The sequence below is a fragment of the Sorex fumeus genome, unplaced genomic scaffold (genome assembly GCF_029834395.1).
Source record: "Sorex fumeus unplaced genomic scaffold, SorFum_2.1 ptg000098l, whole genome shotgun sequence".
Taxonomy (NCBI): domain Eukaryota; kingdom Metazoa; phylum Chordata; class Mammalia; order Eulipotyphla; family Soricidae; genus Sorex; species Sorex fumeus.
In genome coordinates, this window is record NW_026606155.1 from 82,511,048 (window position 1) to 82,532,923 (window position 21,876).

The 21,876-nt window shown below is 38.4% G+C and overlaps 1 protein-coding gene across 1 annotated transcript in view; it reads left to right on the top strand.

The window, feature by feature from the left end:
* SPRED1 (sprouty related EVH1 domain containing 1) overlaps positions 1–21,876 on the top strand; it is an 89,022-nt gene that overhangs the window by 20,667 nt on the left and 46,479 nt on the right. The window contains exon 2 of the mRNA XM_056133352.1: positions 18,956–19,130. Within this exon, the coding sequence (XP_055989327.1) occupies positions 18,956–19,130 (175 nt within the window). The remainder of the gene's footprint in view (positions 1–18,955; positions 19,131–21,876) is intronic.

Here is a 21,876-nt window from a genome sequence, read left to right on the forward strand (position 1 = left end):
TGGTGTGGGCATGGTAGAAGCCTATGATAATGCTATTTTGTTCCGAATTTTTTTGAGAAAAGAAATGTGTATACTTCTTGGGTAGAGTCAACTTTGCATAAAATAGTCTTATATTAGGAAAAACATCTTCCTTATTTTACTTTACCCCTTCTCTCTATTCATCTTTCAGCTTATATTCTTAGTACATTTGGTTCCTAGAAATATTTCAATCACTGAAATTTGAGGTTTTCTTTGAAAGCTGCATGGTTGAGCAAGGTTACATCCTTTGTTTTGTTTTTTTTTCTTGAATTATAAACCATTACTTTACTCCTCTCTTTGTCCATAGAGTTGCTTCTTTAGTTTTCTAATGTTTACCCTCAAGACAAAACTATCTGAGCGCATACAGGATAATGGCTTCATACTGAAAGAGAGATCAAAAGGAGGGGAAAGCAGAGGGGACTGGGAAAATAAAACACTTTACTTTAATCTTGTTTCAAACCAAAATTTTGTTAAAACATTGATTGTCCTTATAGAGGCTTATAGATAAGACATGCTGGTATGTTGAGAATAGGACTGAGAATGTAACTATTTCATATATATGGTATCTCAGGTAACATTCTGCTTGATACTGTCTGTAGTAGCTATGGACAGGATTCCTTGCTCATGTGAGATTCCTTGCTCATGTGAAACATAAATACTATGAATAGAAATTACCTTAAAGAACTAAGCAAGTGATATATTTTAGGTTGTGGGGAGGAAAATCATTAAGCAAAAACTGAAACAAGAAGGAAATAGTTGAGTAAGGAAGAGGGAAGCTAGATCTTGGAGCACTTTAGATGGGGTGGATCTACTTTGAGGAGGATTCTTACTTGCTGATACTAAAATTCTCTTTGGAGAATTCAAACAAGGGAATTAGCAAGGGCTGAAGCTCTGGGATGGAAATAAACTGTTTCAGGAGTAGAAAGGATACTGTTGTGATTGGAGATGGTGAACAGGAGAGATAATCTTGTAAAGGGGGTCTTTTTTTTTATCTGACTTTTGTTTTCAATTTAGTGTTTTTCTTGGAGCTTAACTTTAAAAAATATATATATAAAACACAGTGTAAAACACATATACTGCCACCAGTGTCATAGGAAATATACTTTTTCTAAATACAATTTTATAATTTTTCACTTGTTCGATCACGCCCCAGTACAGTTACACATCAGTTACTGCTTCAGAGAGACATTCATATATTTTCAAACTTTGTTGTTTCCTATTATAGCTAGAAACTTGTTACTTCTTATTATTTCCACAGACTAATAAGGCATAAGTTTAAATGTAATAATTTAAAACGTTGAAATTTTATATTCAGGTTCCAAAAATAAGGGCTGGCTTGATAGCACAGTGGGTAGGGTGTTTGCCTTGCACAGGGCTGTCCCAGGTTTGATTCCTCTGCCCCTCTCAGAGAGTCCAATAAGCTACCAAGAGTATCTTTTTTTTTTTCCCCTTTATTTTATTTTATTTTTTTTAAAGTTGTAGATTTACAATTTTTTGTGCTTTGGTTTCAATTATACAATGATCAGATACCCATCCCTCCACCAGTGCCCATTTTCCACCACCATGGATAATATCCCTCCCACCCCCATCCCCCCATCCCCCCTGTCTCTGTGGCAGGGCAATCCCCTGTGTTCTCTCTCTCCTTTTGGGTGTTGTGGTCTGCAAAAGAGGCATTGAGTGGCAAACATGTTCAGTCCATAGTCTACTTTCGACATGCATCTCCCCTCCTGGGAGGATCCTCCAAACATCCTTTATTTGGTGCTCCCTTCTCTATCTGAACTGCCCTTTCCTCTAGGATACCCGGCTGGCCTCTAAGTTATGGAGTAATCCTCCTGCTACCAAGAGTATCTTGCCCTCATCGCAAAGCCTGGCAGCTACCCATGACATATTCGATATGCCAAAAACAGTAACAACAAGTCTCACAATTAGTTGTGAGACGTTACTGGTGCCCACTTGAGCAAATTGATGAACGGGAGGACAGTGAACAGTTTCCAAAAATAAAATGTCAATTGTGTGTTTTTTTTTTTGGAGCGATAGCTCAGCGGTAGGCGTTTGCCTTGCACGCAGCCAATATGGCCGACCCCAGTTCGATTCCTCCGCCCCTCACAGAGAGCCCGGCAAGCTACTGAGAGTATCTCGCCCGCATGGCAGGGCCTGGCAAGCTCCCCGTGATGTATTCGATATGCCAGACACAGTAACAACAAAGTCTCCAATGGAGACGTTACTGGGCCCGCTCGAGCAAATTGATGATCAACAGGAGGGCTTTTACTTTATTTACTTACTTTGGAAATTAAAATACAGGTTTGCCAAGCCTCATCCCTTTAGAGTCAGGTAGTGAATCTTGGGCATCTTTTATTTTTAATATGTGCCAGTCCTGTTTGGAACCCAGGCAGGCATCAGGAGTGAGATGTTCATTGTGGTACTGGAAATGGAGCCCAGGGAGTCACAAATGCCAGATTTGTACTCTGCTATTTGATCTATATCCCACACCTCATGAATCTGTATTTTTAAAAAGTACTCCTGGTAGTACTGATAGTCAATTTGCAGACCTGAATTTAGAAACTTCTGAAATAGAGATAGTAAGGGAGATAAAGCCTCTTACCTTGTCTGCTGACACCCTAGTTTGATCCTTAGCACCACGAATGGTTCTCCAAACACTGCCAAGGATCACTCCTGAGCACTGAGCTAGAAATAGCTTGAGTACCTCTAGATGTGGCGCATCCCCACCTCCAAGCAAAAACAACCAAAAAGTTTCTTTTACCTGAACTAGTGGAATTTTTACTTAGAATGTTTTGCCATGATTCCTTGTTCATTTGTGTGATAATCATTAAATTTTTTTAAATTTACTTGCATTGTTTGGTGGATTTATAAGCTACTTGTAGCATTTTCTGAGAATGATTTGTTTTGGGGCCATATCTGGAGGTGCTCAGGGGTCACTTCTGGTGTGCTGGGGGACCTTATGGGGTGCTGGGGGGTCAAACCTGAGTCAGTGTACACAGGACCAGTGTGTACAAGGCAAGCATCTTACTTGGTGTATTATTGCTCCAGCAAACTTGTATTCTGGTTTTAAAAAAGATAAATATCAGGGCACTGTCACTGTCCTCCCATTGTTCATCGATTTGCTTGAGCGGGTCCAGTAACATTGTGAGACTTGTTGTTACTGTGTCTGGCATAAGATAAATATAGGGATTAAAAATAGTTTTATTTCTAGTGAAGTAAAGATTATTTCTAATGTAGTAAGTAAGTTTATTTCTAATTTAAGTAAAGTTAAAAATTGGGTGAAAAATTTGTAAGATTTTTGTAAGGGCAAGATTTCCACCTTCTCTAAGAAGATCAGAGCATTCTTATACTGAACTTGAGTTCCTACATATCAGCTGCTGGATAGAATGTAAAGATTTTCTTTTAGATGGCTACAACCTTTACCAAAGCAAGTATTGTAAGTATTTCAAGCAGTAATCTTTTCTTATTTATATATTTGTCTCATGTCGTTTAATAACTAAGATGCTCGTATTCATATAAACTAAATCTGAATCTTCATGAAATTAAATGAAAGTTCACATTTTTCTATTAAAAGGTGGCTGTATTAAAAGAGTTAATTAGTCCTTTGATTATACTCTTATTACTGGAGAAATGCTTTCCCATATGTTTGTATAAATTCTGTGAGTACTTTTGTGTTGGTTGGAGCATTAGCACAGCAGATAGGGCCTTGCACGCAGTCAACATGGCCAACCTGAGTTCGACTCCTCCACCCCTCTCAGAGAACTCAGGCAAGCTACCGAGATATCTCGCCCACATCCCGGCAAGCTAGCCGTGATGTATTCGATATGCCAAACACAGTAACAAATCTCACAATGTTACTGGGCCCACTCGAGGAAATCGATGAACAATGGGAGGACAGTGACAGTGACTTTTGTGTTCAAATCATGTTCCCAAATAAGTTAAGTTTCTCTTCTGCATATTAAGAGAAAACCATTAATATTTTCCCTAAAGCTCAGTCTTAATAGTAGTTTCCACTTACCTTGCAATTCTGCTTATCTTCTTTTCGTCCTACTTTGCAATTCTTTTTTATAACTTTTATTTCCTGAATTCATTCCTTGTGCTTCTGAAGTTTGATGGCAATTAAAAAATTTTGCTCCTTTGCCGCTGCCTCAGAGCTTATTGGACAGCCAGGTATGAACCGACGGTGACGGGGCAACTGCAGCCTCATGGGATGGGGGGGGGGGGTGGGGGCGGAACTGGCACATCCTTCACACCCTACCGAGGCTACGAGTTTCCCCCCATGAGCGGCTCTTGGGCATGGCCATGGCACCAGAGGCACGCAAACCAATCTTGTAATTATCCGGCTCTTGGCAGAAATCCCTCCCGACTTAATTAGTAAAATATCAGAAATCCAAAATCGCACGGCTGCAATAGCAATAGACATCATGTGGTTTTCATAACCAGCAATAGAAAACATTATTTCACAATGTCTTTTCAGCAGTTCTGATTGTTGGGGGAAAATTCCAAACAATAATGGTGCATCATTTGTTGAAATAATGTAATCAAAGAGAGTTAAGTAGAAATCATCTGCCTCACAGGCATTGGTAGGGGTGGGAGGGGGGTATATTGGGGTTCTTGGTGGTGAAAAATAATTATTGGTGAAGGGAAGGGTGTTTGATCATTGTATGACCGAGACTTAAACCCGAAAACTTTGTAACTTTTTTCTAGCAGTGATTCAATAAATAAATTTAACAACAACAACAAAACTTTTCTCCTTTTCAAGCTAGTTGTGATGTAAATTCTTAACATGGATTGAGTTTTTCCCAGTTGTTAAATTTATCAATCAGAAAATTGGTAAATTTTCTGTTGAACTTATTAATTGGCTTATAGCTATATATTAATATATTTGATTCTTTGATGAAAATGAAGTGATACTTTTGGGGGAGTGCTTTTTGAGCCAGCAGTGCCCAGGAGTTATTCATGGCTCTGCTCTCAGGAATTACTCCTGGCAGTGCTCATGGAACTATATGGAATGCTAGCTATCAAACCTGGGTTGGCCACATGCAAGGCAATCGCCCTACCTGCTGTAATCTCTTTCTGGCCCAAAATGAAGTGATTTTTTTAATCTGTAGATAAAAGACTCAATGATTTTCATGATACATTGCAAATTTGGTCTTATGTAAATTGGATTTAAAGTAGGTCTTACAATGATTTTAATAACTTAGGTTCACCAGATCTCAGTGTGAGGATACCACTGTTATGGGGTCATTTTTTTTAAGGGTAGTAGGGGACACATCTGCTCAGGTCTTTCTCCTGGCCCTGTGCTTTGAGACCATGGGATTCTAGGGATCAAACCAAAGTCGGCCCTGTGCAAGATTAATACCCTAGCTGCTGTACTATCATTTTGGCCTCTGGGCCTGTGGGATGATTTTATAGGCAAAGAGGATAAAGATCTTTTTTAAATTTGGAAGAAATTCAGCCTCTCTATAGTGCCAATCCCTAGGAGCTATTCTTTTTATAGAATACAATATTACTGTCTGTTTCACATACTTCTATTGTATGAAGAACTCCCATAGGAAGAAATTTCTGGAGCATTTCCCAGATAAATACAACTACATTCACTCTTTTACTTAAAACATCTGTAAAGTTGTTTATATTCAGAGTCTCATGATTAAGGAGCTTAATAATTGTCTTCTTCATACATAAATTAAGATCAGTCAAATTCATAGCCATTCTAGTGATAGGATTGATGTACTTACTACTATCACTACCACTTTATAATCGTGTTCATGGAGTTGTTGCATTTCCCAAATAGTTTAAAATTTTCTTCATTATTCAGGTTTGCTATTGATCTGGTGGGTCAAACTGAAGGAAAAGAGGTGAGATATTCAGAGCCATGGTGACACAGTTGAGCCCTCTATCCTCATCTTCTTGGTAGGAAAAGCTGCAACTGTGACTGACCCTTTTTCATCAGTTTTATGGATTTTTTTAAACCAACATGTATTATGTACCAGGATTAATGTTGTTAGGGGTTATTAATTACTTTTTTGGAGTGTTCTTATCATATTTGAAAATCAGACTCTAGTAATCTTTGACTTCTGTGTTGTTTTCATATAATCTGGCTCCCTTTTGGGGTTATTTTTGGGGGCACACCAGGCTGTGGTTTGTGTTTACTCCTTATTTTGCAGGGAACCACATATGGTTCCAGGGATTGAACCTGCATCTGTTGCCTGCCAATCACCTTGCCTGTTTAGTTTTATTTATTGTTGTTTTCTTCAGTAATCTTCCATCGCTTGCATCACTTGTAGGAATTGCTGCATACTCTTGTGTGTGTGTGTGTTTTTTTTTTGGGGGGGGGGTCACACCTGGCAATGCACAGGAGTTACTCCTGGCTCTGCACTCAGGAATTACTCCTGGCAGTTCTCAGGGGACCATATGGGATGCTGGGAATCGAACCCTGGTCGGCTGTGTGCAAGGCAAATGCCCTACCCCTACCAGCTGTGCTATCACTCCAGCCCTCTTGTATTCTTTTAAAGACTATCCACTTTAAACAAATGCTCTAACATTGCTACTGTAGTGTTATGTATCAATGTTCAGAGATAGTACACCACACTATCACCAAAGTGCCATTATCCTTCACTAATGCTTTACTTTCATTCCTCTTCCATTGCTTTCTAATCTGCTTTGTAATGCAAGGTCAAAGGTATTCATTGTCTCTTTCCCTTGTTTTGTCTCTTCCACAAATGAATGAGATTATCTGTTGTTTGTTCTCTTGTGACTTACTTTAACACCTTTCAGTTCCAGCCACATGGTAGTGAATTGTATGATTTCAACTTGCATGGTATTTACTGTGTATATGTACCAGAATTTTTCTCCAATTCATCTGTTGTTAGACAATAGGGTTGTTTCCATATCCTGACTGTTGTAATAAGTGTTGCAGTGAACATGGGTGTGCATTTATCTTTTCAAATTAATATTTTGAGGGTAGATACCAAGACGTGAAATCACTGGATCACATAGAATTATATTTTTATTTTTTGAGAAATTAACGTACTGCTTTCTATAGAGATTGAACCAGATGACATTCCCACCATCACTGGTTCATACCAACATTTTTTGATATATAGCATTCTCATTGGTGTGACGTGGTACCTTTTTGTCATTTTGATTTGCATTTCCCTGACTTTGAACACTTTCATATGCCCATTGGCTATAGTCCATACAATGACGTTGACTTTAAACAGTTGTTTACCTGAAACAACTGTTCTCTCATTAAACAAAATATCTTTGTTATTGTAAAAGTCATCTTTATTGTTCCAGTTTGCCAAGCATATCTTTAAATTTTTTTTTTTTATTTAATCGCTGTAAATTAACAGAGCTACAAAATTACTTAGGATTGAATTTCAGGGCCAAGTATATCTTACCTCTCCTATTAATAGTACCAACTTTTTTTTGTGTCATACCTTCTTCACTGTCAAGGTTTTTAGTTTGAGTCCTGTCCTTCATTTCCCACCTCCAAATATCTCTTCCCTTGCCTTGCTTATGTGATTGTTTTAGTAACCAACCCGTATAATGAAGCAGAGAGATGAGACACAATATCTGGATTTTTGAACTCTGCGAAGAGACTATCTCCTGTGACTTTTAAGAATTTTGTTCACATAGAACTACTGAAGGAATTGGAAAGAGGAACCTTAACCAGAGTCAACCTAAAATGAAATCAGTTTTGGGGTCAGAGTTATAGTATAGTGGGTAGGGCGCTTGTCTTGCATGAGGCTGCTCCTGGCATCCCCAAACGCCCCAAGCACCACTGGGAGTAATTTCCTGAGGGCAGAACAAGTAGTACCGAGCATTGCCAGGTGTCACCCCCAAACCAAAAATAAATGAAATAACATGAAATCAGTTTTGTTTGAAAATTAAAACTTTTAGTTTGAAGCATTGCTAGTATTCAATAATTCCATAGTAGAGCTTCTGCTAAGTTTCTCATATTGACAGTCACATATTGTATCCACATACAGGTAATCTATGGAAATACTGTATGGCCATACACACGTGTAAAAGGGATCCCTTGGTAACTTTACACGAATCCAACCACATATTGATAAAAAGAGAATGAGCTGAAAGAATTAAGATAAATTCATTTCAAGTAAATACATATAACATATAACATGAATACTGTTGGCCTTTTTTTTTTCAATTAGTTGTATCAGCCCAGCCCCAAAGACTTTGCTCAAAAGACTTTTTTTTTCAAATCCTTGCTGTATCACTTAATATTTATGTATTGGGTATGGAGACATTGAGGGTTAAGGAAATCTCAGTATAAGAAAATTAACTCTAATAATGAAGTCTTATTTTAGTCTAAATGAAAACTTTTTTCAAGAGAGAGTTTTTGTTTTGAACCTCAAGGGGATTATTGTTCTTTGGGTTAATTGGTGGGCTGGAGCGATAGCATAGCGGGTTGGGCATTTGCCTTGCAGCGACCGACCTGGGTTTGATTCCTCCACCCCTCTTGGAATGCCTGGCAAGCTACCGAAAGTATTCTGCCCGGTTGGCAAAGCCTGGCAAGCTACCTGTGACATATTCGATATGCCAAACACAGTAACAAGAAGTCTCAAAATGGAGACATTACTGGTGCCCGCTGGAGAAAATCGATGAACAAGGGAAGGAGAATGCTACAGAGGTTAATTGGCAGTGCAAACCTTTCTCCTCAGCAGTCTTAATAGGAAAGAGATTATGTCCTCTACCTCCACTTTTAGTCTCCCCTGCAGCACAAATAAACTAGTTGATTGTGTAAACTGCTTTAATGTTTCAAAATATTTTCTCACTTTTTTGTTAAGATATTATTAGATAATTTTTTTTTGCTTTTGTAAGTGTTTTTGGTAGGTGGTGTGTTTTTGTTACCTTAGCAGTAATGTTTTTTAGATTTACAACTTAGATTGTCAGATATGTGTAGTAAGTACTAGATTTTCTTCCTGATTTTTATTCTTATACAATGAAATAAGTAACACAATGAGGCGATAGTCATATTTTGATAACTGAAACTGCATTATCAATTATAGTGTGCAAACGCAAACTTCTTTCAGGGCATATGTAAATATGTCTTCATCTACTTAGTTTAGATAGTAACTTTTTGGGGTGGGAAGTCCATTGCAGGGAGTGCTTAGGGATTTTACCTGACTCTGCTCTCTGGATTAAAACCTAGATCAGTGGCTGGAGTGATAGCTCAGTTGGTATGGCGTTTGCCTTGTACACGGCTGACCAGGGTTTGATTCCCAGCATCCCATACAGTTCCCCCACCATCGCCAGGAGTGATTCCTGAGTGCAGAGCTAGGAGTAATCCCTGAGCGTCTATGGGTATGACCCAAAAAGAAGAAGAAAAAAAAATAAAACAACCCTAGGTCAGCCTCATACAAGGCAAATGCCCAACCCCACTGTACTATCCATGTGGCCCTAGATAGTAACATTTTTTTTAAGATTACCTAAAAAAATTGGGGTCCAATGTTTATTCCAGGCTCTGTATTCAGGGCTGACTCCTTCCCCGGTACTGGAGGACCATATGAGGTGCTGGGGATTGAACCTGTGTTGGCCACATGCAAAGTAAGCACCCTACCCTTTGTACTATTTTTTAAGCGCCTAAAGATTACTTTTTGATAAACATTGAGAAGTCTTCTTTAGATGCTGGAGAGTACAGACCTACTCATTGTATTGTCACACGTAGCATGTACACCAGACATAAACAGAAGATCTAGATGTGCTTATCTGGCAGTCAACCTAGGTTCAGTCCCTGTAACTACAGGCTCAGTCCCCTGAGTTTCACTAGGAATAATCCCTGAGCACTGAGCACAGTGAGTATGTCCTCAAACTGAAGAAAAAAACAATGTTTTATTAATGTTTATTTTACTTTACCCTTTACCCCTTTCTTTTGTTGATTTGATGACTCAAGTGGTATGGGGGGGAGGGAGGTATGTTTACACACTTGGCTGTGGTGTCTGCTAGAAATTGGACTCATTTAGTTGTGGTGATCTTTCACATCTGTTCTTATTGCTTGCTGGGGATTGGTGAGGTTCTCTCACACTTGTTTGTCAGAAGTCATAACCATAATGCTTGCACAGGCTCACTAGGTATTGGAGCCTTGAGTTGTGCTCATAAACATCTGGGTGTGGTGGAACTAGAAACCTGTCCCTGGAATCATAGGCAGCAGATACACCAGGCATAAACAGAAGATCTAGTCTGCTCCACACATGCAGTATCTTTGAGTATGGAACTAGTGCCCTTACACCCTATAAGCTATCATAATCTATGAAGGCTATTTCCGGCATTCTTTGAAAAATTTTAAAGTAATACACAATCGAATTTATTCTCTCCTTAATGGAAAATGAGCCTTTGGTTAATTTCTTAAACTCTGGCCCTCTAAGATCCTGATGAAGATGGAAGTGTCAGTGGTATTATTCTGCATTGTAACTGATAAGTAAACAAGGTCTGGAGTGAAGATTATAAATGAATTTACATACTGATGGAAAACCAGAGCATTGATCTGCCCTGAGCTTGGTGTATTATTGTATCTGGATAAATCCTTTGCCAGGATTTTGAGAAACTAATTTATGGAACTATTTCAAGATATTTTGGTTCTTGTATAAGCCTTTTTAATGAGAAGTGGTTTCTTCTACTTATGATACTACCATTAGCACTGTAGCACTGCCTTCCCGTTGTTCATCGATTTGCTCGAGCGGGCCCAGTAATGTCTCCATTGTGAGACTTGTTGTTACTGTGTTTGGCATATTGAATACGTCATGGATAGCTTGCCAGGCTTTGCCGTGCGGGCGAGATACTCTCGGTAGCTTGCAGGGCTCTCTTAAGAGGGGCAGAGGAATCGAACCCAGCTTGGCCGAGCTGGCTGCGTGCAAGGCAAACACTCTAAGACAGAATAAATTAAAGAATTAAAGAATTCCTCAACTGCAGTATGAAATCCTGAGGTTGTGCAACAGCACTTCTTGTCCTATGTTATTTCGAATTGAGGGTGCAGAATAACCTACTTAGGTTATGTGGACTTTGATTATTTAGCTCAGAGGTGAACAACTCATTGAGTATGGATGTTGAAGATACTTTTTTGTTTCTTTCCTAAATTGAATCACCTGAATTACAAAGTTAACAAAGTTATTCAGGGTTAGGTTTCAGGCCTACAATGTTTCAATAAGTCCCTTCACCAGTATCCTCTTCTCTCTACCAGTTTCCCTAGTTTCCTTCCTGTTCCGCATCCTGCCACTATGGCAAGCATGTTTTTCTTTCTTTTTTTTTTCATTTTTAGGTTTTTCACTGTGGTTTACAATACTATCACTGATGCAGTATCATATCGCCTTCTCTTAGCACCCAGCCCTTCTCCAGAATGAACACTTACCTCTATCATGGCCATAGTGGCCCCTTCCCAGACCTATTCCCATTTCTTCCACAGGGGCAAGCTTTCCCTGAAGCACCAGTTTTCCTGATCTTCATTTTCAGTACTGTTTTTTGACTTTTTCAATGTAACTTTATGTCTTCCCATTGTCCATCAATTTGCCCGAGTGGGCCCAGTAACGTCTCCATTGTGACAATTGTTACTGTGTTTGGCATATCGAATATACTCTTGATAGCTTGCCAGGCTCTCCGAGGGGGGCGGAGGAATCGAACTCGAGTTGGCCATGTTGGCCGCTTGCAAGGCAAACACCCTATATGTATGGTTTATATTTCTATTGTACAGCACAGTTACAGGATATTAAGTTTTCAGTGAAAATTGAATCCATGTTTATGTTCCATTTGGAAGGAAAAAAGTTTAAAGTTGCATAATTAGGATTTGCTTTTCGTAAATTATTTTTATTCCCAGACTTCAACAGCATTTTCAAAGGAATAAGCTAAATTTCTCTTTGTAGGATGAAGCATTATTAGCATGGCATAATTATGTACATACCACACCACTGAAAAACTTAAATGAATTTTGACTAGATTCTCATTGTAATGCAGTAGGTCGTTTGCCTTGCATGCAACCAACATGGCCGACCCGAGTTCGATTTCTCTGCCCCTCTCGGAGAGCCCGGCAAGCTACCGAGAGTGTCTCGCCTGCACGGCAGAGCCTGGCAAGCTCCCCGTGACGTATTCGATATGCCAGACACAGTAACAACAAAGTCTCCAATGGAGACGTTACTGGGCCCACTCGAGCAAATCGATGAACAACGGGAGGGCCTTTACCTTTACCTTTATCTCATTGTAATGTTTGAGTCACCTATGCTGTCTCGATTCTCTCTAAAAAACTTTTTGCCAGATATTTAGAAGAACTTCTTATTTTTCTTTTTTTATTTAGTCAGACAAGTGTTTATTAAATGTCTGTTTTATGAAGGCGCACACTCCAATTTCCTTTCAAGTCAGATTCTCAATTTGGTGGGTTTTTTGTTTTTGTTTTAGTACTCTATATGGAGATACTTATTCTTTTTTTCTCTTGGGAGATTATTCTGATTAATATGAATGCCACTGAATTTGTAACTTTTTTTTTAAATCATCCTAGGCTTGTTTGCGTGATCCTTGAGGAACTGGCTTCTGACATATGCTGATTGGCAGCTTATTTTTGTAGTTCCTGTTTCTTGACATTAAATGCCAAAACTTTATATGTATTCTCAGCATGGATAAAGCTGTGTTTTAAATATATGTATTTATGCATTCAAAAAAATGAGGCTGTGTGGTTGTTTACCTTTACCGAATGAGGTGACGTTACGGAACTGTTATATAGGAACAGACAATATATTGACACTAATGGGTATTAACTGTTAGGAATTCTACTGGTTTCCTTAGTGAAAGCCATCTAAAAATACTGGTAAAGAATTACTTTCTTAGGAGTGTATACTGAACCTCTGAGCAGACTGAGTGTTCCCTGTTCAGAAAGAAATATTTCTGAGAAAAAACACTTGCACTCTGATGAATTCAAAAGAGTTACTGCTTCATCTCAGTTCTTTAACTCATGGTTTTTAAAACTAATACGTCTGATAGCATAGATGAGATCAATATTTTGGTCTTCACGATCACGATCATCCTGTTGTTCCTCAAGCAGGCACCAGTAACGTCTCCTTCGTCCTAGCCCTGAGATTTTAAAAAGTGCCATATTCAAGGCTCTTTCAGGGTTAGGAGAATGAGACCCATCATTGTTACTGGTATTTGGCACATTGGGTACACCATGGGGAGTTTGCCAGCCTCTGCTGTGTGGGCAGGTTACATTCGGTAGCCTGCCAGGTTGTCTAAAGTAAGAATGAGATAAAAAGATGTCACTTGGCAGCGCGCTTCCCGGAGCTGGGTTTTATATAGTCTCTGGGTCTTGGCCGTTGATGGGATTACACGGCCCTGGGGGGCAGTTGGTGGGTGTGACCCCTGCCTAATGGAAGATGGAGGATCTGGGTGGAGGATGCTCAGCCCTGATCTGAGCAGGCTTGGAGATCTCGGCCCCGGGACCTGCATGCCTTTGTTCCTCTGCCAGTACAGAGGACTCTGGCAGAGTCTCCTGCCCTGTGCCTGGCTGTCCTCACCGGGGCCCCAGCTCTGGCAGCCGAAGACCTCCAGAACCAGCCAAAACCACTCTCCACATGCGTTTTGGTCTTGATTTTTAAAAATTATTTCATAATTTAACTATGATTTATGATTCCTCATTTTACCATACTAAAGTCACTGAAAATGAATTGCTTTACTAAAATTTTCACCAAGGTCTACAGATATGACTCAAGTGAGGCACATGCAGTGCCAGCCTTAGCACTGCATGCCCCTCTCCCCTCCCCATACAGTATTGAGTAGCCTCCCCTGACCAAAAAAAAAAAGTGATTTGCTGTATTTTTTTTTTCTAATGACTTCCTAGAAGGTCAACACTAATACTAAAGTTTAGGTCCCAAACTTTAGAAATAGTGTTTGCCTCCTGTGTCTCACATTCTGAGTTATGGCAATGAAACTTTCATTTATTGCCAATTTTTCCAACATAGGTCTAGAGAACTAGTATTATGAAGTCATAACATCGGTGTTGGCAATTAAGAAACTAGAAGAATGGACAGTGGTGGTGCCAGAAGCAGGAGGCATGTAAAGTTTTTCCAAAACTATTTGGGAGATTGATGGTATCTCGCAAAATAGAGAATGATTGATCTGAAAAGGGTAGCATGTACATTCCTGTTTATTTGTTCTTCAGAAATGTAGTTTTTTTATTTCCCTCTAAGAATTCCCTGAAGCCTCTAATTTGATTTGAGGTTCTTTTGTGGCCGAAGATAATATAGAGGGCAGAGCACTTGCTTTTCAAATAGCTGACCTGAATTTGATCCCAGTCACCCCATATGGTTCCCAAACCCCCTCCAGGTGTGATCCTTGAGTGCAAAGCCAAGATTAAGCCCTGAGCACGGCCAAGTGGGCCCCAAAACAAATAATGCTTTTGTCCTGGAAGTAGTAATTAGAAGAATTGCCTATTCTTAGTTATGGTTAATAATTTCTTCTGTTCTAAAATAAGTTCTAATAGGGAACTTTCTCCTAGGTTAGTTATAGTAAAGTAAAGTAAAGGCCCTCCCGTTGATCGTCGATTTGCTCGAGCGGGCCCAGTAACATCTCCATTGGAGACTTTGTTGTTACTGTGTCTGGCATATCGAATACTCTCGGTAGCTTGCCGGGCTCTCCGAGAGGGGCGGAGGAATCGAACTCGGGTCGGCCATGTTGGCCGCGTGTAAGGCGAAAGCCCTACCCGCTGTGCTATCGCTCCAGCCCTAGGTTAGTTATATTAAACTATAATAAATTCAGAATGAATAGATTTATAGTTGAAGAATGTACATGTTGTAACATCTTAATTTTTCAAGTTTTATTTCGAAAAATATGAAGAGAGGGAGAGAAACAGGCTTTAGAGGAGAGAGGACTGAGGGAACATATTTTAGGTTAGTTTTATAGTAAGAGCTTTTGCAAACTACAGTTTGGGATTTCTATATATGTTCCAAGGGTGTTGCCAATAGGACGAGCTTTGCATAAATGCTAACACTAGTGTAACCATGTCTAAACTACAATAAATGTTGAAAAGTAAGTCAAGTGTTGGTGAGGTCGTAGTCCTTCTGGAGAAATTAGGGAAGAATCTGTTTCCTTTCCCTTTCCATTATTTCAAAGCATCCAGCACTCTCCTTATTTTGTGACCTCTGTCCCACGGGGTGCTCAGGAGACTGGGACCATCCCGGCTATTCTCAGCCAACCAGCTGGCAGGTTCACTCTGGGTCTGAGGATGTAGTGCTGTTTGAGCCCTATGGTGTAGGAGCCACCTAGGTCACCCTGGCAGTACTAGTGAGCCCTATGGTGTAGGAGCCACCTAGGTCACCCTGGCAGTACTAGAGGACCACATGTTAGCAGGGCTTCAAAATGGGGTTAGCTAATACAAGGTATGCACATTACCCACTATACTATCCCTCTCTGCTGAGTCCTTTCCCCCGACACACATACCTTAAAGCAAAACTATATAACATATTTAAATCTCTTTGGTTGTCTTCCTCTTCTCTCTTTTTCACTTTAATTTATCTTACATTGCAATGTTGGAATATTATTTAACTTTTTTTCTTTTGTAATGTTTGACTTAACATTAAAGTTCTGTAAGTGTAATGATTTTCTGATTTACTTAAGGATGATGTGAAGTAGCCAGCATTCTGGTAATTCATTTTACTATACCTGCAGATTGTAGGACTTTAAAATTAACTTGATGTACTTGTCCTTGTTTTAAATAGTGTCATACCTGGTAGTACTTAGGAACCACCAGAGCTATATCAAGCAGTGCTTTGGGAGGCCAGGAGGTGCCAGTGCTGAAAAATGCTATGCAATGCTAGGGGAAAAGGCAGCTCAGATAGAGAAGGGAACACCAAATAAAGGGTGTTAGGAGGATCCGCCCAAGATGGGAGAAGCATGCTGAAAGTAGACTATAGACCGAACATGATTGCCACTCAATGCCTCTTTTGCAAACCACAGCACCCGAAAGGAGAGAGAGAAAAAAAGGGAATGCCCTGCCACAGAGGCAGGGTGGGACCGGGGAGGGGGTGAATAGGGGGAGGGATACTGGGATCTGTGGTGGTAGAAAATGGGCACTGGTGGAGAGATGACCATTGTATAATTGAAACCCAAGCACAGAAATTTGTAAGTCTACAACTGTGCCTCATGGTGTTTCACTATAAAAAAAAAAAAGAAAAAAATGCTAGGCATATGCTTTACCACTTGAGCTAACTCCACAGCCCCCTTAGGCTTGGATCAAACATTGACCAGGCAGAGAATTACAGTGAGTAACCCTCTAGTCCTTTTAGAACTAATGGGTGTAGTGCCCTATCTACTGTACTGTGTCTCTAGTTCCAGGATGATAATTTTTTTCTATTTTGTTTATTAAAATAGAAACAACTTTCTCAAGGATACACTGCTGGTATATTGCTTAGCTGAAAAAATTCATCTTACAAAAGTTGGACTCTAGATTCCTGACTCAAGCACAGTGCACATCGCAGCTGTAAAAGTTCACAGCTCTGGGACAGAGAGTTAGTATAGCAGGCAAAGTACGTGCCATGTACAAATCTTGCCCTGGTTTTATCCTGGAATATAGAACTATGACCCAAACCCCACAAAAAAATTATAGAAAAAAAGTTTATAAAAGAAATACAATTTTTTAAAAAAACTTAAGGAAGACAGCTCAATAACAGAAAACCTCTGTCAAGAAAAACTTCCTAGAGAACTCCTCAGAATTAGTGACAAAAAAGGTAACAAATAGTCAAAAGAACTAAAATGACCAGTAAGTCTTACTGATGATCAGTATCACTAGTCATCAGAAACCTGAGTAAATTTTAAGAAGACTTAAAAACTGCTAGTGTTAGAAAGAATGTGGATGGAACAGCTAATTAAACATAATGTATAGCTAAACTGTATCAGTTCCATTCCTAGGTAATTAAGAAATTAAAGGATAAATTTATAAAAGACATACCTGCATGTTTGTTATAGTTTTGTTTTTTTAAAAGGCAATAAGTAGGAACATTCCAAATTCTGTCATTATATAAACCAGTTCGATTTTATTTATTTAGTGAGAATACTAGGTAATTAAAAGGAATGAATTTTGTAATGAGGAAAAGAAGGGTGGACATCATCCTATTGATTTTATTTCTAAGAAGACCTATAACAGATAAAACTTAATGTTTATGTTAAAGTCAGATGGTTGTTTGATAGGAAGAAGACTTGAGAATTTCCTGAAATCCAGAAAATGTTCATGATAGCACAGTGGTAGGGCGTTTCCCTTGCACGCAGCCAGCCCGGATGAGCCGGGTTCGATTCTTCCAGCCCTCTTGGAGAGCCTGGCAAGCTACCGAGAGTATCTTGCCCGCACTGAAAAGCCTGGCAAGCTACTGGTGACCTATTCAATATGCTGAACACAGTAACAAGAAGTCTCAAAATGGAGATGTTGCCGGGCCTGCTCGAGCAAATCGATGAACAACAGGAGGACAGTGATGACAGTGATACTTAAATTTGTCAGAATTGGTAAATTGTTTAAATTTTTTTACAATTTTTTTAAACAAATTTTTAACACGTTAAAGTTTTTTTCAAATAAGCACATTACTGTATGTGTTTTTCAGTAAAACAAAGCAAGAGGGGGATTTTAGATGACCATTATGATAACTGGTAGTCTGACATTATCACTGTCACTGTCTTCCCGTTGTTCATTGATTTGCTCGAGCAGGCCCAGTAACGTCTCCATTGTGAGACTTGTTACTGTGTTTGGCATATTGAATATATCACGGGTAGCTTGCCAGGCTGTGCCCCGCAGGCGAGATACTCTCGGTAGCTTGCCAGGCTCTCCCAGAGGGGCAGAGAAATCGAACCTGGGCCGACCGAAGTCAGCTGTGTACAAGGCAAATGCCCTATCTATTGACCTAATGCTGTTGCTCCAGCTATAGTCTGTCATTACAATATGAAAAGATACATAGTGCTTAGAACCTCAACTTATACTCAGAATTACCAAGACAAACTTGAGTTATACTGTCTAAATATTTCAGTACAGCAAAAGTACATTGCTTTTAAGAGAGAAATTTACTAATCATTGTACAAGTTTTAAAACTGAAGTGCTTAGATGTCAGTTCTAAAAAGTAATAGTATATGAAACACTTCTTACATAGTTATGGTTAATTCTGAGAAGTAATTGAGATTGAAAATTAAATGTTGGAGGGAGCTGACTGGGTGAGTCGACATGGTAGTGGCTGTATTAGTTTTTTCAGTAAATGTTGCTAAGATCAGTATTTTACAAAAATGAAATGCAGTTTTATGAATAGTTTCAAATAAGGAAGTCATGTAGGCCATTTTTGATAAATTATGAAGTTTATTTGTATGATTTGCATGATTTAGATTTCCAGTTTGTAAGAACAAAAAAAAAACGGTATCTGAGAAAACATGTTTATTTCAGCACTTATATTTGAGAAATGTTAGAACTAGCTAGAAATACCACAATCATATAATACAGCAGTGATCTCTCCTGGCTATATTTGTTGCAGATATATATATATATATATATATATATATATATATATATACACACACACATATACATATATATATATCTGCAGGCCCAGTATATATACATTCACTGCAGGTGTATATATACATTCATTGAGTAGCCTTTAGTTTGCCAAGTGCATATAGCTTAGGTCATTCATATTTGTTTTATGACAGTCACATTGTTTGCACTATTCAAGTGATGAGTTGAAATAAGATTTCTATAGTTCTCTATAGTGAGATTGCCCTTTAAGAAGAAAGTTAACCCTTTTATGTTAATGGGTTTTGACCCCTTTCATGTAGGTACTTTCTGTGGAAGTAGCAATTTAGTTACCACACACTAACTAATGTGGTCTTTAGTTCTCAAATGAGACTGATGGCTTGACTGGTTTTTGTTTATGGAAAAGCTAATTTCTAATCTTTGCATCTATTTTAGTAATAGTTATGCACGAGTACGAGCTGTGGTGATGACCCGGGATGACTCAAGCGGTGGATGGTTACCACTTGGAGGGAGTGGACTAAGCTGCGTCACTGTCTTCAAAGTCCCTCATCAGGAAGAGAATGGCTGTGCTGACTTTTTTATCCATGGAGAACGACTCAGGGACAAAATGGTAATGAATAATGCATTTATTGCTATAATTTTAAGGCTTAAAATGAATTGTCCATTCAGAATTATGATTACTGTAAACTGTCATTTATGAGGATTGGTTTTGCCTCTGAACAATTACACAATTGGAGCTTTTTTCCATGTTAAATGTATTGAAATTTGCAAGTTTCTTTGCAACTGGAATTCACATATACGTAGAGTTAGGACTTTTTCAGTTAGGTGCAATATAAAAACTTTAATAACTTATCTCCTTATTAAAACTGATCTACCCTGCCTCCCCCTCCCTATTATATCTTAGATTAAGGGTTTTCAAAGTAAAATTTACAAATCTATACTAGTCACTTGACTTTTATATGAACTCTGAGTTAAGAATGAGTTTTACGTCTTTAAATAGAAAAGGAATTTTGTGACATGTGAAATTTATTTGAAACTCAAAGTGATTTTGTGAAATGTGGAAATTATTTGAAATTCAAATTAAAGTGTTTATTGGAACGTTACCAACCTCATTCATTTTTGTCACTGCTTTTTCATATTATGATGGCAGAGTTGCAGTTGCAGCAGAGACAATAATTTTATCAGGCTCCTTATAGAAAACTGTTGTTCATCCCTATCCTGGACTCCTGTTTTCTCAGGTTTATTTTTCTTCATTTCTTATTATATATTCTAAACTCAGTGCTACCTGGTGTTTAATTTTTATCATTTTCATCTTGCATGAGTTTTTAACATTTGTATATTTTAAAAGTTTAATCCAGCCTTTGATACCATCAGGTGTTTACTTTCTTTTCAGTTTGAAATCTTGTATTCTGTTTGTAAGCTCAAATCCAACTCTAAGTCTGAAAAGCTGAATGACGTATCTTTCCTGCATCAAGTGAAAGGGAAACCTATACTTAAAGACAAAATGAGAATTCAAGTGCCCCAAATATCTAAGATGCTTGAAAATAGTGAGAATGCCCCTTAAATATTAATTTTGTTAGCCATTTTAGCATCTGTAATGTTACTTCTATAGAAAGTATGTTTTGAATTTTTTAAAAATTTACTTTTAAGTTGTTGTGCTTGCCAGAATGTAGGCTTCTTCAGCCTTACATGGCAGGTGCTTTATATTAAGCTCTCTCTGCTCCCCCCACCTTTCAAGTTATATAAGTGTAGTATACTCTAGAAGATGGCCAAAAAATGAAGTACATTATGTAAAACGATATATAGAACTCATAAAACACCTGGGTTACCAGTGTGTTCTTTATTTTTTTAAAAAAAAGAAAGGGTACAGAGCTTTGCCAAAGCCAAATTACAAGGTAGCTGTTCAATAAAGTTGAAGTGGTAAAGGAAATATTGAGATGAAGAAAGGGTAAAGAAAGCAATTCAAGTTTATAGTTTTCTAAAAGATTATTTTCGGATTGATAGGTAATTAAGTTATGGATTAAAAATGAGCTTATTATAAGATGTTTTAAAAGACAGTTAATAAATGGTTTCTAATCCCCTAAGTATCAATATCTAAATCAAATATAGAGTATATCCTACAAAGAAAGTTTATATAATGTAGAAGTATCTTTATTAAAAATTTAGACTTGCCCCCTTTCCACTCTGGGGAACCTTAAGAAGTCAGTGGAACATCTTTTTTTGTTTTGTATTGAACTTGATGAAAGTACAGCACAGCAATTTCCTGTTTAGCTTTTCCCACTGTGCCTCTGAGAATTATTTCATTATGAAATCTTAAACTTTCTACAGAGCTCTTTTTTGAAAACCAGTTGCATTAAGTAACTTTCCTCTTTCAATTTAGCCACCCTAGCATCTTTTCTCTTGAAAATGATTCTCCTATTCACCATAGTACCGAGTAAGGAAAAAGAAGTTACTGTTGGAGCAGAGATGGGCCTTATTCCCCGCACTAGTATTACTCAATTACTTTTTCAAATTACATAAATCTCATTTGGAGACTACTGCTGACCACCTCTCTATCCACGCCCCATGGTTTCAGCACCATTCACTCAAACCAGTAGTATTGCCACTTTGGGAAACACTTCTATATATTCAAATTACCAGTGACATCTAGCTTTCATTTTCATGTACTGACTTTCATTTATTCCTCCCCACAGCCAGTTTTCTCACATCTGAGCCTCATCATCGTTCCTATTTTCTTTGCAGTTTTGACCTTCTGGTCTTCATTTCAGCAGGCTACTTTCCTGGATCTGGTTGTTACTGAGAACAGTTTCATTTGAGGAATTTTACAATTTCCTGCCCTTTCTTTTTTACTCCCCTTTTCCTGCTGTTAGGTTTTGTGCCTCCTCTGGTACTTTGTGTTTTCTATTTCCCCCTAGTTTTACTAGATTTCGACTTTAGTATCTTTCTTACTATTTCTTAATTCAGTCTGTTTTTGTTGTCAATTATACCGCTCATTCATATTTCAGTAGACAGATACGTTGCTGCCTTTGTGCCTGATTTTACACTGTAGGAACATAGTCTTGTATTACTTAAAGGAATATTCCCTTTTAAAAGTTCATATATCATGCAATAAATACTTACTGGATACCTATTATATGCTAGATACTATACTAGCCATAGTACCAAGCCTAGTATTTACATTACTGGCGGTAATGTAAATCCGAATTCTTTTGAGGGTTGGGGCCATACTTGGCAGTGCTCAAAAGCTGTTTCCAGCTCGGTGTACAGTGGTCACTGAGGGGCATTTCATGGTATTGGGTGAACCATGTCTTCCTGCATATAAAACATATGTGCATTTCAGACCATTGAGTTTTCTT